Source organism: Daucus carota, chromosome 6, assembly GCF_001625215.2.
Source record: "Daucus carota subsp. sativus chromosome 6, DH1 v3.0, whole genome shotgun sequence".
Taxonomy (NCBI): Eukaryota; Viridiplantae; Streptophyta; class Magnoliopsida; order Apiales; family Apiaceae; genus Daucus; species Daucus carota.
In genome coordinates, this window is record NC_030386.2 from 32,636,109 (window position 1) to 32,652,522 (window position 16,414).

Below are 16,414 nucleotides of genomic sequence, written 5' to 3' on the forward strand. Positions count from 1 at the left end.
CATTAAAGACACTCTAAAGAATCCGAGTGTTATCCTGCATATAAAGATTCAAAATGACTTATAAATAGCAATAAGCAAGACACGCGTGTTGCATCTCATTTTACATCCACAGAAGATGAATGCACACTAAATTTTTACAGAAGAAAGGATAAATACATAATTCACGGCTCAGGAGGGACTAAGTTCATTATTTCCTGGGTTGATGCTCCGACACCATTTTCAATAGATGCAAAGTCCTGGAGAGGGGAAACGAAACTGCCACGGTGTTGTTAAAACTTGCTGAAACAAAATGTAGTTTCCACACTCCACCTTTCTTTCAAAGGCAGATGCTAAAAGGATAAGATTCACATCTGCGGTTACTACACCGGCAGTAATGTCATGTCCAGCAGACCAAGGATTTAACCAACAATAGCAACGTATTTCCTATGTCCCATAATACAAGTCGATCTTAAAGAAATTTTTCGTCCCACAATACTTAACCATTTCTATTTTCAATACAATTTTTAATAATTAATTCCACTACTTTGCTTTTTGCCAAGAACAGATATGGACTTTCTTCCACATTCATTCTTGTCAGAGTTTTCTAATATGTGTAATTTTTTCAAAAATGACTTGTATTACGTAACGGAGAAAGTAATATGTAACAACAAACTCAATGAGTCCTATATGCTGCTATCATATTACAAGCCCAGCTGAAGTTAACGAAATCTTCTCATCAACCTGAAGAGATGAGCGGGGTATTTCTTGCAACTTCCCAGCATCCAGAAGTAATACTCGTTCTGCCATTAAAACTGTCTCCAAACGGTGAGCGATTATTAGGACCTGCGATATGAACATTAACACCTGCTTATCAGATAATCAACAGGCGGATAAGGACTGGTAAAAGCAGAACGACGAAGAATTCAGGCAACCAGATATTAGAGAACCAATTTTAATCAGTTTATCCTTACAGTATGGTCTTCTGTCAAGCGTTGCACAGCTTCTCTGACCAATAGTTCAGACCGGCTATCTAAAGCCGATGTTGCTTCATCTAAAATTAAAATGGATGAATTCTGATAAAGTGCCCTTGCAATTGCTAACCTGCGACGAACAAAAATAAGAGTGATGCAGGTCAACAACCATCCAAGTAGATGCACCGATGAAATATAATCTTTGCTGAAACATGGGGAAAAAAATTATTCACCAATTAGATGTAGACATCACAATAGAGTAATGACACACTATTGTAGTGGGATGCTCTAAACCTCCCATTAACTGAAATATATATCCTATAAAACAAAACAGAAATCTGAACGGAAGTTCAGAGGCAAAAGTAGACAATGATGCTGTACACTTGATATGTAGTCCGAATAAGATGCCCTGCGATGAAGTTGCTATAAAATTCTAACTAATAAAGTTCTTCCCGAACACTCAATTTCAGTTTTACAATTTAATAGCTGGAAGCCAGACCTTTGCCTTTGGCCGCCGCTTAATGTTGATCCCCTGGGTCCAACATTGGTAGCATATCGTTGTGGAAGTCTATCAATGAACTCATCTGCATTTGCAGTTCTTGCTGCAGCTTCCACCCTCTTCATGTCAATTTCGGTCATTATATCCCTGTACCCAATGTTTTCAGCAACAGTCCCTGTAAAGAGGGTCTGATGAAAATACAAATAGTTAAATAGATAGGTTCGACTCTTTGAAGAGATACACGTTAATACATTAAAAACAGTTGATGCCATTTCTCATAAGAGCGATTAGAACCCAAGCTAAATCCAAGTAACTAGCGATGTTCTCGAAAAAAGTAAAAGCTCAGAGAAAATCATATTTTAGCTTTATTAAAATAAAAAAAAAGATACTAGGGAACTTTATTTAGTTGTCAGTTGCCATCTACTTACAACATCCTGCGAAACCAGACCAACATGTCTCCTCAGGCTTCCCAGTCGCATATTATTTATGTTGATATCGTCTATGTGAATACAACCTGAAACAGATAAAGATATAATATATATATTTTAACATTATCTGCCTATTGTATATCATGCTAAATATTTGCACTAATAGAGGACTCACCAGAAACAGTATCATAAAGGCGAAGCAGAAGCTTAACAAAGGTTGTCTTCCCTCCTCCAGAAGGCCCAACTAGAGCAACTGTCTCTCCAGCTTTAATATGAAGACTTAATCCATCTAACACAAGAGGCATGCCTTCTTTGTATCCAAAAGAGACGTCGTAAAATGTGATATCGCCTCTCACAGAGTCTAAATCAACTGCATCTGGTTTCTCAGTCATCTACATGATAAATGTGTAGTAAGGACACTCAATTTTGATCAGTCTTGTGGATAAACAATCCCATAGGAAATCATACAGTACACAACTGTATCTCAAAGCTACCCTCGCATCTTTCAATTTAGATAAAGAGGCCTTGCTTTCACACACACACACACACTTAGTTAAATATACTTGTGTCTGCTGATGTAGTGTTTACCTGAGATTTGAACCTTGACAAGTCAAACAAACGTTCAATAGCTGGCTCTCCTTGCTTCAACTCATTATATGCTTTACCCACATCCTGCGTAATATCTCAAGCTCCTCAGAGGCTGAAGAGTAAAAAAATTGATAACAAAGTGCACCAAGGGAAGAAAAACAACAGAGCTCTAAGCATGTTATAAAAACACCAACACAAACCGAATATTTAAAACCAAAAATAAACTTAATTATTATCTCCACTAAGGAAGGTAGCTACTTGCAAGGAAGTTGTTGGGTACTAAGCATCCTATAAAAAGGTAATGTGCAATACCAGTAAGTAGTAACACTATATTTCATGTAAAGAAAAAAGAAACAAAATTTGACCGCAGTATTTTGTATTATAAAAAAATAGCAAAATTAAGCTTATTTGCTGACAACATAACTTAACTGATTAGAGAATAGTAGTATCTAATCAGCTAATGAGCGAATAATAGCATCTATCCTTGGCACTGAGACTTCAGTAAGAAAGAGGGGGAGGGGGGCAAAAGATGAAGGAACAAAGGTAAATGGTAAATGCTGTGTTCATGGTATATATGGTAACTGGCAAGACAACAAAAGGATGTCCAGAACAAAAATTATTATAAGCAAACACTGAAAACACATCTTCAGGAAAAAGAAGTTAGAACATGCAGATTAGAAGGTCTAGAGTTCATTCTCACTTACCCCTTCCCTATACTTACGGAGATATATTAATCATCAAAAAAAAAACTATACGAACTCGACAAACTACACATGGTGCAAAAGTGCTTTACTAACCTAGTTTAGCCAGCCAACTTTTACTGATTATTCCCAAAAACTGTTCACTGGAGGAAACGAAATTGGCAATGTCGACTAGTCATCTTACTAAATTACCCTAAATACAGGATCCTAGAGACAGCTTAAACATATCATCCAAGTCCATGGGAAGATTAGTTATTTATAGTTACAATAACCAAAACTTAACACTCTAGAATAGTGAGATTATGTACAACAAACGTTTTAGGTAAAACAAAAGGACCTGTATTGGCCTAATCAATAGAACCAAGGATGTCATGAAAGCAAGTAGGCGAGAGCAATCAAAAGAGCCCCCTGAAACTGCCAAAGAGCCGAAGCAAAGTATAAATAACACACCAAAGTATATTATTTGTACTATCTGAGGAATAAGGGCCTTCATTTTCTTCTTTTTCAATCTTTCAGAGAGGTCGGCACAAGCAAGACGTTGAAACTTAAGACTCTCGGAGGGCTCTCCGTTGTTTGCCTTGACAAAAAGAATTGACGGTAGGACCTGAAACAATAAAATTGCAGGCTAATAAGGTGCATCAGCCAATAGGAAACACGATCAAGGATTCTGTAACAGCATGAGGTGACATAAACTTTTAAGAGGCGGCACAGAAGCCAAAATAAACCAGAGAAAAAGAGCAGCAATGAGAGCCAGAGTTTGTTAAATCAGATATGAGTCCTGTGGAGGCAGGGGCGGACCCATAGCCATGGCTATGGGTTCCCGGGCACCCACTCAATTTCCCGTCGAAGTGTAGTTATAAGATAAATTTCAGTTAAAAATTAATTTAAAATTTAGCAGGAACCCACTAAAATATTTACCAAACTTATAATCTACCTCAATAATTCAGAAATCTTATAAACTATTGGGCGACTGGTGTTCGAAATAAAATCTCGTATTTATTAAGATATTTGTATAAATATATACTTTTTAGTTTCCGGTGTTCTTTAAATTAACATCTAATATTAATATCAAATATTTAAATATTAATATTTAATTAAATATTTATTACTTATATTTATAAAATAAAATAAGGAACCCACTGAGAAAAATTTCTGGGTCCGTCACTGTGTGGAGGCATACACATGATATAATGATGTTGATAATTTGGTTTATTACTTATACATTATAATTTTATATTTATATACCTCATTCAGGTAAGCTGCGAGAGCAGCTATACTAATATTCCCCTCCTTTGAGATCTTTTGAAGTTTTTCCCCAAGATAAGTAATGACAAGAGTCATTGACGGAATCACCTACAAGAATGCTGAAAAAAATTTAAAATCTTTAACCAACTCTCACATAAACCAATTTGACTTTCAAGCAACATAAGGGTATATAAAGTACACTTTCTTCCCAACCTAGAGAGGCAGTCGGGAAGTACAAGTTCCTAAAGGTAACTTGCACTTTCCAAAATGGATCCCTACCATTTAAACAGTTATAACTTATAACGGCAAAATGGAAATTTAGAACTTTGTGCTACAAAATCATTATTTACTAGTTTATCTTTCCTTACCAAGACTGAGATGAGCGAGAGCAATGGGCTATTAACCAGCATTTGAGTAGCCATAGCTGATAACTGCAAAGTACTTGGTACTATAGTCTACAATACAAAGAAACCATACTAAATCAGATCACAAAACAAGGCTACATTTCCATATTAAAAATCAATAACACGTAAAAAACAAAATTCATTTGTAAGAAGATCTCAGCCAAACAGGTTTAAACAACATTTTAGATTAATGCAATAGCTTAATCTCACCCACATTCAAAATAGCATAAACAGTATCCGCAACCTCAGAAGCTTCAGCAGTGATCCGATAGGCAATATCACCCGATGAAACACCATTCCCACTTTCAAAAAACACCAAATCCCTCTCCAAAACCCTATCAAACACATGAACTCTAATCTTATACACACAATTCAAAGCAGCATCCCACAAAAACGCTTGCTGCCCGTAACTCGCAACAACTAAAATAAAAAACAACCCTCCAATCTTCAACCCCTCCTGTCTTAATCCAATCACACCTCTACTCATCACACTCGAGAATTCCCCAACCCGGGGCACGATTTTCGATAACGCATACACTGACACTGCACTGCAGAGCCAGCCCTTCAGTATATTCTCCCATTCTGATGTCACAAAAGGCTTGATAGAGTCTAAAGATGAGATTTTTGGGGTTAAATCAATGGGGGTTTGAGATGATTTGATGGGTTTTGTAGAAAGATTTGAGCGGGGATAGATGAGATAATTAGATGGGTGAGGTTTATATTTCAAGTGGAAGAAGGGTGTGAGAGATGAACAAGTGGTTTGATGAAATAAGGGAGTGCGAGTGATCATGCCGGATAATCAAGAACGGTAATAATTATTTCCCGCCGGCGGTGTTGTTAACTGTTATTCTGGGAGACGTATTTGATCAGTGTGATGTGATTGGTTTAAAAAATTCGAACTTCACTACTGAACAGTAACTGTTCTACGAGGAGAATTTATGCTCCTATGCCGTAGTTTCAGGGATCCAGAGAATCTCCGATCCTAAATATTTTTGTAAAAAATAATAGAACATGTGATTCTAATAATTTAATAAATCGAAATAACGTGGTCATCCTAATTTTATACTCTGTATTTGGTTCTGTTTATATTTTGTTTGAAAGAAAAAAAAAATTAGAGATAAAATCAGAAAAGTTAAATATTATATCTGTTAAAAATTTTAGAAGAGAAGAGAAAAGAGACTTTTGAATACTTCAAGAATATAATACACTACTCCCTCCGTTTCTTTTTTCTTTTCCTGTTTGTAATGTCGGTACTGTTCATAACATGAGACAAATTACTTATTTAAATCTAATCTATAAAACTAAATATAGTCATGAGTGATCTTGTTAGATTCGTATTCACGAGTACTTTAATATGGTGAAGTTTTTATATTTAATGCTACTACGAAATGAAAGATATTAACGATCAAAAGTGTGTGTTGGCAAACGTGAAAAGTACAAACAGGAAAAGTATTTAGAGACGGAGGGAGTAGCTTATAACCCGTGCAATGCACGGACGGTTAACATATTTGTTATTTTATTATATATATTTTAAAGTTACCTAATTTTATTGTAAAAATAAAATTATGATAGAATAACGTGGTTTAATAAATGTTTTATTTAACAGTTGGATAAATTTTTCATGGTTAAGTCCGTCAAATGGCTAATTGAAAATTTGGTCGAACATATATATTTTAATGAGAATGTTAAAATATTTTCTTTTACATGTTATAATTTAAGGTGGCCTATAAACTCAGATATAAACTAACCAATCAACCTTTGATATTTCGTTATTAATAATAATTAATAATATAATATAAAACATACGCATGAAACCAAATACCTCCCCATCATACTAACCTAAATTTAACGTTTTGGTTTAATTGATAATAAAAAATATACTATAACATGTTATAAATTCAAGAGCTCCGTGGGTCGAATACCAAACGATTCACCAAACTCAACTAACTGACCAACCAAGCGAATTTTTATTTTCGGCTTTAATAGTGTAATAATATATAGTATATGACAGATTTGTAATATTTTTTTTAATATGAGATCATTAGAGTATTTAAAAATAATGTTATTAATGTATTTTGGTTGAATAATATCACATGTTATTTATTAATAATTATATTTAATGATATTATATTTTTATATATATGGAGCCCGTGTTAATTGTAAAAACTCGGTTTTTTAGTTAGAAAATCTAAAAAAGATAAAGCGTTTTGATTAAAAATACAATTACTATGTTGCTCGATATTATTTTAGAAGATTGAGTTTTTTTATCTAAAAAATATATAAAAGATAATTTATTTTAGTTAAAAAGAATAATTGGTTAATATATAGATAGACCCGTACTTCGGCCCAAGTACCAACCGCCCGACTAATATAATAAAACTCCCTCTATTTTTTATTATATGACTTTTAGACTTTTGGCACACATCTTTACGTATAAATATGTCGTCAATGTCCGTATTAATTGTAAAAGATTAATTTTTTAGTTGGAAAATTTATAAAAAGATAATATATTTTAGTTAAAAAGTAATTACCATGTTTCTCAATGTTATTTTAGAAGATTGAGTTTTTTAGTCAAAAATATAAAAAAAGTAATATATTTCAATTAAAAGGATTATCTGGTTATATAGATAGGCCCGTATTATGACCCAAATTTAAAAAAATAATTGGTTATATAGATAGACCCAGAATAATTAGTTATATAGATAGGCCCGTATTTTGACCCAAGTACTGACCTACCAAACTTTTAATGTTTCGATTTTAAAAGGATTATTAATTGGTTATATAGATAGGCTCGTATTTTGACCCAAATTAAAAAGAATAATTTTATATATAAATAGGCCCAGAATAATTGATTATATAGATAGGCCCGTATTTTGGCCCAAGTACCGACCGACCAAACTTTTAATGTTTCGGTTTTAATAGTATAGTATTGGCCCAAGTACCGACCGACCAAACTTTTAATGTTTCGGCTTTAATAGTATAGTATAGATAGTATAGATGTAGTATTGTTTTAAGGTAGTACTGCAGTTATAAGCTAAAACATCTAACATGGTGAAAAATGTGATTAAATTAGGGGACGTTTGGTTAGGGGTATTCAGGAAAGGGAAAGGTAATCAGCCTGGATTCCCTATTCCCTTTGTACGTGTTTGTTTTGTCCCTTTCCCTTTTTTTAGTAATGGGTTTACCCAATATTGCTCATAACTCATTCCCCACCCCCAACTAGGTATTTGGATTCCCTTTCCTCACCTTATTTCTATTTTGAGTTATAATTCATATTTTAAACAATTAAAATAAAAGATTATCATATAAAGTATTTTTAAGAATTAAAAATAATTTTTAATTTAGTTTTTTTATTTGAATATAATTGTGACATAATCCACATGTTAATTTATTTTAAAAAATTAATAGTATGGTTAAATAAATTATATTAATTTATTAGAATGTAAATAAATTATCTTGTTATAGATATGAATACATTTAACTCTTTTGAAATTATATAATATTAAAAAAATCGAATATAAAATTAATCACACAAATTTTCATTCCGTTTCTACAACAAAACCAAACAGGTAAAACAATTCAGGATCATTCTTTTCCTTTCCCCGCGTTTCCCTTTCTGAATTCCATTCCGTTTCTCTGAAGCGAACCAAACGGCCCCTTAATCTCTACAACAGTCTCTACACGTCATGATATGATTACACAATACACATTATGTTCGCTAATCTATGAACATAGGGAGAGTCGAAACCAAAATAATTATTTGGAGCCAAAACCACGAGGACTAGGCATGGAGGATGTTGATTCTGCAAATTGCTTCCTTGACTGCGATCTCCTTTTCCTCCTGGCAGTACCTGGAGGAGCCTATAACAGAGAAGAAAGTTCTCAGTAGGAAGCACTTATAGGTGATAGTATATCATATAATTTCCAAAGTTCAAATTTACAACCCCAGCAAACAAATTCTGGGCTTTCAAAAGTCTCAAGTTATAGGTGACAGTATATCTCAAATTCATCCATTCAATTTTACTCCTGAAAAGTAAGATTGATAAACAAGGCCCTTTCTGCAGATCCCGAAGTTTTCAACTATGCATTATAAACTCTTGTCACTATAAATTGTAGTATATTTGCAAAAAATAAAGATATAACAAAACTAATTCGCAAACCTGCAAGATAAATTCTCTAGGGTTTCTCTGAACATGATAAATTAGATAATAATGATAAACTCTCTAGGGCTTTTCTGAACATGACAAATTAGACAATAACTCAATATCCATAGACATGTGTAGGTCAGTAGGTGCAATGGAAAACTAAAAGATAGAGGTACCTTCTGCTCAGATTTAAGAGCCTCCTGAAGATTGCTCAGAGCAGGTACGGATCCACCTTCCATGACACCCATCAAATTTTTCATACGGACTCGCATTTGAAATAATTGAGCAACAAGTTGATTTACCTAATTCCGCCACAAAAAATTAATACTGAGAAAATACTTCTGATATTAAAATAACATATACAGTAATAAAGAAGAAGTAAACAGTACAGAAGGCCATTATGGTACAGTACAGAAAGCCATATAGTAATTTAAATTCTAATCATCCTGCTACTTCTAAGTACCTGCTGCTCTGTTTTCCCCGAATCTTGAGCAACTCGCTTTCTACGAGCTGGGGATTCAGCCAAAAGTTCTGGTTTTTCCCTTTCCTCTGTACAAAGCTAGGCAAGTTAGTTGCTTTTACAAGACAAGTTCCACTTATGAAAGCTTTGATGTACAATATCACTAGCTTTGCTATCAGTATAATTTCCGTAATGAACCAATCTTTAAATACTGACATAACACACACACAGATGACAGCATAATCCTGAAGAACAATTTCCTTCTAAATAAAGTGTAGAGCAACTATTGAAACCGTAGGCTTTGCCATAGTAAACCAAAGTTAAAAACTACTTGATTCCTCATAGTAAAACATAATGATCAGAACACATGCAAGTATTAAGAAGGTGGGATCTTTGATCAGGTTATTTTTTCATAAAATCATTGTTGGAATCTCACTTTGCATTTCTGCATACAAGCTCTATGTTTGGCAAAAGCTGAAAAATGTCTTAAAACCCAGAACATTTGAAGCAAATAGTTAAAGAAGCTGTTTGTCAAAGGAAAACCTGGGGTCATTGCTTCAATCATTCCCTCCATTATCTTTAAGCTCTTCTCTGCCTCTCGAATTTGAGCAGGAGTAACCTAGAGGAGAAAGTAAATTTATGTTCTTTCAACAAAGCATTAAAAAAGGAAAACGGATCTGCTTAGTCTTTATATTGTCCAGGGATGCTTATAAAACCTATAAATCAATCTGAACTACTGATACTATACGCAGGAGCTTTGGTTAGTTGGTTAAAGAATAACGACCATTTATAACAGTCAGATCCAATAGTAAAGATTATTTAATAATTTAATACATAAAATGCTATCAAAGGTCTAAAGTTCGAATCCCGCCTTCAGCATATCAACATTAAACAAATAAATCATTAGTTTTAATGATAAAATCAAAGGTTTAAGTTTCGAAATCTGTCAACTGCATATAATATATGTTAGCATTTGATTTCGGTTCTTCTTACAATTATTAGATTTTTTTTGTCAAGAACAATCATTAGAATTCTTATAGTACAATCTAACAATAAAATGATTCTGCGAAAATAAGATTTGAAAAATTATTAAAATTATAAATAACACAGGAGTAACTTCAATGAATTAAAATTAGGAACAATCTAGTCATATAAATAACTTTTTACAATATTTGAACTCGTGATTTGCACCGGGATAAAGAAAAGATGTAAATTAGTTAACGAAATATACTTTTAACAAAAAAAATCTAAAAAGTTTTCTCAATAGACTTCATTAACAGATGCAGGTAAGGTACCTTCCCCATGCCAGGAATCATTCCGAGAACACGAGACATGGATCCCATTTGTGCAACTGCACGAGTTTGCTTCAGGAAGTCATTGAAGTCAAACTTTGCACTCATTATTTTCTTTTGTATATCTTCAGCATCCTCTTGGCGCATCTATCCAAGTGTAAATACGAAGCTATCAGAATTTAATAAGCCAAGGAAAGTGAAAAGATTAATCCGTGACACTCACAACTTCTTGTGCTTTTTCCACAAACGATAGAACATCTCCCATTCCCAGTATGCGCCCTGCCATACGATCAGGGTAAAAAGGCTCAAGATCCTCCATTCTTTCTCCGCGTCCTACAAGCTTGATTGGCTTTCCCGATACCTGTCATAGCCAGTCATTAGCAATTAATTTAAGGTGCTACTTTTCACTCTTTACAAAGTCCAACAACAGAATATTAAAAAAATTCATCTAAAAACACCCAATCCACTTGATTTCTTGATATTCTACCTAATTAGAGATGATATGCATAATAAAGTGTAGATTTTTTTATTTTTGTTTTGATTGTAGGTAAGTTCACCATCTCTCTGTTGGGGATTCATGACAAACTCATACTTACTTGATTTGAACAGTGCTGAAGAAAAACCAAACAAGATAAATATATATAATATCAACGGTCTCCTTTAGGTCTTTTTAATCCTTTGAAGTGTATATGAAGTATTTATGGGAGAGTTTGTTGTTAAACAATAACCATCAGAAGTCAAAGTTAACAAAGCTGACCTCCTTCACACTCAAAGCTGCCCCACCTCTTGAATCCCCATCTAATTTCGTCAAAATGGCACCAGTAATTCCAATTTCAAGATTGAATGTGGTGACCAAAGCTGCACAATTACCAAGGACATCAAGAGAGGCATAATAGTATCTGTATTCACAAATAGATGTGCGAAGATTAGATAATACAAGCAATAATGGTTAATAATATCCATGTTAGAGACATTTTATGTGTAAAACCAGATTAGATAACATAAGCAGATAAATGAGCGAAAACTCGTTGCCTTATTTTGTAGTATACTGCATGCATGGGATTCAGGAAAGGTTATATACAAGTTACTCTTGGTTCCAGGTTCAGAGTAAAGGAAGTATGGGTGCCTGTGAGGCTGAGACATAGTAGTCATATATGATTCCACATATTAAGGTTGGGATGAGATTGAAAGTGTTAAAGATGTAAAATGATTTGATTCAGTTAAGTCCATTCCTAGCAACTTGAAGTTTTGGGAGAACTGGTAAATTAAAAGGAATGCATGCCCATTTTCTAGTTCAGAGCAATATGATTAATTTGCATGGTACATGGATGTTTTTCTGAGGCAATGGTAAAAGAGTAAAAAATTTGTCATGTATTAGATCAGATAACTGCTGCAAGTACCTGCGGCTTCTTGGCCTGTCATGGCATCAACTACAAGCAAAACTTCTGTGGGATTTAGTTCCCGTTTCACCTCTTTCAATTCATCCATCATATCCTTATCTATCTGATATAAAAATGTAATGGCATAGACACTATAAATCATATATATTGTCCGTAGACAACAAAGATACATTTCAACTCTCTCTGTACTAATTAATGCAGTGGAAAACCTGAAGTCTTCCAGCTGTATCCATTATGACAACATCAACATTTTTCTTTTTAGCCTCTAGAAGACCCTTCCTAGCAATTTCTGCTGGTTTTACATCAGTGCCCATTGAATAAACTGGCACATCTACCTGTTCACATGATAACTGGCTCAGAGAATGATTTGAGTGATTTTCAATCTAAATAATTGCTGTTTTAAAAGAAAATACAAATAGATACTTGCCAAGTAAAAAAAAAGATCTATTGAAGCTACAAGGAAGACTAAATAGTTGCGCTGGAGTACAAAGGTCTCACTGACACATGACACAAAGTAAGTTGGTACAAATCAATGAAAGACTCTTTCAACCAACTTCAAGAAAATAAGAAACAAAAGAAAGGGCACTACAAACAATCAAGAAAGACAATTGTAAAGGCAGTTATTTCGAATATTAGGAATCAGGCTGAGTATAAAATTACCTGGGAAAGGACCACAACATATCTCTACATTAAACAAACAGATATTATCTTTTACTGCATTAACATACTGATGATAAGAGTTGGCAACCTGTTTTCCCAAGATAAGAAGTTGATCTATTGCAGCAGGTCTGTACACATCTCCAGCAATCAGCATGCAACTCTTCCCCTGTAATCCATTTTAATTACAAAAACAAAGGTCACACAGACTGATAGTCACATTTACGGTGCAGCAAATAGATATTGCAAATATGGACGATTTGCGAGTCTTTTTTGGCACTCGAAGTGAGTGAAGGAAGAAATTTCATTAACACCTGCTTCTTAAGGTACACTGCTAACTTGGCACTGACAGTTGTCTTTCCAACACCTTGTAGACCTGCCAATAAAATTACAGTGGGCCCGGATTTGGCAAAAGACAGTTCAGAAACCTCTCCACCCATCAATTTAACAAGTTCCTCACTTACAATCTGCATTACACGAATCCTCATATTAGCACCTTAACTATAATACTAGTACATCACTGTGGTTGCATCCATTAAAAGAATCTCAGTACAAAGAGAGTATAGACTATTTAGTAATTAGTAAGTGTTATGCTAATTTTATTTAATTGGTAAGTTTTGCTGTTGCTATTGGTCGATCAGTCAGATAAGTGCATCTTAAGCAAAGGCAAGAAGCACACAACAAATACAATGAGGTGCATTTGTCCACAGATTAAGTAAAGTGGAAAATGATTGACTGAAATTAGTGATCATTGATATGTGCTCGGAGATTGTGGTCACTGAAGTTTGAGTTTGCAACAATAGAAAAAAACATTTAATGTAGAATACTACTAGATTAGAAATTAATTAAATGAGAGGGTCAATAAAAATGCTCTAGAAACCAATTTTTTCACCATTGAATGGCATGAACATGCTATCAGTAATGCTAGGAAAAGGTACATCAATGTATCAAATATACCCAAGATACACTAATTTCTTACAGGTGAGGTATGTCAATTGATCATACTAAGAAAACAAGAATTAGCCATTACACCTACCTCACTAAAGATAGGATCATTACGCCTAAGTTCCTGAATTCAGTTATACAGAAGTTACGAGAGACACGTATGGTTCATGTTTCAACTGCTTTCCTTTTAAGACAAGGGACTGGACAGATTTGAAAAATTGATTAAAATATTGTGCAATGATAGTACAAGAGATTCTATCATTCTATGATGCCCGATATAGCCAACAACTAATGATCATGTAAAGAAGGAAAAATGTTGTAAATTTATTAATGTGCATCAATGCTATCAATCTCTATGTACTAGCATTTCAAGCTTCAAAATTATAATCAAAATATCAACTGACTTTACAGGAAAGGGGATGTATCGTGTCATGACAGAAGTGAAAAAGACTAACACAAAATCAACAGAGATCAAAGCACAAACCTTTAACTTGGTTCACTAACAAAGTGTTAGCTACATCCACAGGCAGAATATTTATTTTGTTGACCATAAGGAATTCAGATTACAACATGTTGTAACACACAGCTAGTATATATAGTTAAGAGAGGTTTACAAGCTACTAAACAGGTACAGAGTACGCCTGTTAATAAACCTATACGAAAAACTGAAACCCTATATGAACATCAATGTATTAGGCCAGCGAGGTCAGGCCCATACGACAGATTCTTATTAATGGCTATGTAACACTGTTTATACACAGATTCTTATTCAAGGCCATGTAACACTGTTTGCTTGCATTATTTCTGCACAAAATAAAGTCAGTTGAACACTTACTTTAACCAATTGTTGATCTGGTTTTACTCCTCGAGTCACACCAACACCAACAGCTTGTTCACTCACGGATTGGATGAACCTTCGCACTACAGGAAGGCTAACCTGGTGATCACATAGTTGAGTTGCTCGTATTACGATACAGCAGCTATTTCTCAATTACACTAGTCTGGAACAACTTACATCTGCTTCGAGAAGAGCTCGCCTAATGTCTCTCATCGGCTCCACAATGTTTTCTTTTGTCAATATCTCTACACAACACACACATAATTATTAACTTTTTTACACAAAATTCCAGTATAGTGTCATGCTTTAATTTCACAAATTACAATTGAAGAATTAACTAGTACCGAAACGCAAAAGAGAGATTGATAGTAACGCAGAGGGACCTTACCTTCGCCTTTGAGCTTGTTCCAAGCCGATTCAAGACCGCTAGTTAGCTGTCCGAACATTTCGGCTCTCACAACTAAACCTCTACGCAAGTCTCTCTTTCTATCAGTACTAGAAGAATGTACAAATCCCCATAATTGCCTCTGTTGATTAACAAAAAAACAAAAAGATAAGAGAGAATGAAAAGCAAAGGTGGATAATGAGAGAGCAGATGTGGTTAAGTAGTTACAGTGAATGAGTTATATGTTGAGTGCGATAACAATGATCGAGAATGAGTAGAAGAAGAGTAGGCGCTGCAAATATGCGGTGTTGATGTTCTGGCGGAGTTGAAGCTTGGGGTTTGATGAGATTTATAAGTGTGTGAAATTGCAGAGATGTGTAGAGCTTCCATCTCTTCTAAGATGACGAAGAAGAAGAAGGAGGTTTCGATTTGTATTGTTATTCTATCCGTTTGCTGGATATTTTGGATAGCTAGATAGATAGTTTCATTAGCAGAAGTAATTTATTAATTTTAATCACACTTAAGTGTCCCACAGTATCTCCGTGTTTAACCAACCAAATTTCTGCGGCCAGATTACCGTGTGTATCTTGGAACCGAGCATATTATGGCCTGTTTGGGAACAAGAATCAGAAGCTGCTTCTGGCTTCTGCTTTTCTTGACCCGTTTGTGTAATGAAGTAGAAGCACTTTTAAGAAGCTGAGAATGCTAGCTTCTCTCTCACAGCTTCTGCTTCTTTCCCAAACACTTTATTAACTTATTTACTTCTCACTTCTACCCCACTTCTTTAATATAAGCAAGAAGTTACTTCTTTTAAGCTAACCCAAACGACCCCATAACAAGGTTTTATTAACTGCTACTTCCCTCGTCTATAGTTTTCAAAATTTATTTTTATTTTTTGAATAAAAATTTAATGTTTAAATTTTTATACAGAGTAAGAAAAAAAAAATCTTTTTTTTGAAGAAAGAGTAAGAAAATTTTTAAAAATGGTTGTAAACCAATTCTTAATGTGTACCTTAAAATAGGTGTCAAAAGTCATTTTTGAGATGATATGAAAGTTAATTAGTTAAGGCATATTTGCTTTGTAATAGCTTCTGTCATTTCGATAAAAAGCATGTCAATTGTTGAGATCATTCCGAATATGAAAATACCACGAAGAAACCGTGCCACCAAATTATCTCATATTCTTAATTCATCTGAAACAAGCGGAATTGTCTTTCATACATTCATAATCCTTTTCCCTGCAAGTTTAGAAGTCCAAATTTATTTGCTATACAATACCATTTTCTGATGATGATATAGTATTCTCACCACTAAAAGCAGGATCCTTTTTGGTGCAGATGGGCAGCATAATGTGAACCAGCAAGTTCCCAGAGTGAAAATTGCCAGTCTTCTGCAGCATCGAAATAAGAATGTGTTATATATGAGTACAAGAGTCCGGTGACTTATCTTCGATACTATCATTCTATCAAGACGCTAC

General features: G+C 34.2%; 2 protein-coding genes across 2 annotated transcripts; both read right to left on the bottom strand.

Annotated features, from left to right (window-relative positions):
• Positions 1-41: 41 nt before the first annotated feature.
• LOC108224369 (ABC transporter B family member 29, chloroplastic) lies at positions 42-5,821 on the bottom strand. Its single transcript, XM_017398951.2, has 10 exons — positions 5,030-5,821; positions 4,780-4,866; positions 4,412-4,519; positions 3,504-3,770; positions 2,466-2,549; positions 2,053-2,269; positions 1,878-1,963; positions 1,450-1,637; positions 951-1,080; positions 42-822 (listed from the first exon to the last, which is right to left on the bottom strand). The coding sequence occupies exons 1-10, from the start codon at positions 5,603-5,605 to the stop codon at positions 676-678; spliced, it is 1,890 nt and encodes a 629-aa protein (XP_017254440.1). The 5' UTR covers positions 5,606-5,821; the 3' UTR covers positions 42-675.
• Positions 5,822-8,317: 2,496 nt separating this feature from the next.
• On the bottom strand, positions 8,318-15,454 carry LOC108228037 (signal recognition particle subunit SRP54, chloroplastic). Its single transcript, XM_017403496.2, has 15 exons — positions 15,166-15,454; positions 14,941-15,079; positions 14,730-14,797; positions 14,550-14,651; positions 13,084-13,236; positions 12,861-12,938; positions 12,322-12,447; positions 12,113-12,215; positions 11,470-11,570; positions 10,936-11,073; positions 10,716-10,859; positions 9,964-10,039; positions 9,424-9,509; positions 9,137-9,262; positions 8,318-8,676 (listed from the first exon to the last, which is right to left on the bottom strand). The coding sequence occupies exons 1-15, from the start codon at positions 15,325-15,327 to the stop codon at positions 8,572-8,574; spliced, it is 1,707 nt and encodes a 568-aa protein (XP_017258985.1). The 5' UTR covers positions 15,328-15,454; the 3' UTR covers positions 8,318-8,571.
• Between the last annotated feature and the right edge of the window lie 960 nt (positions 15,455-16,414).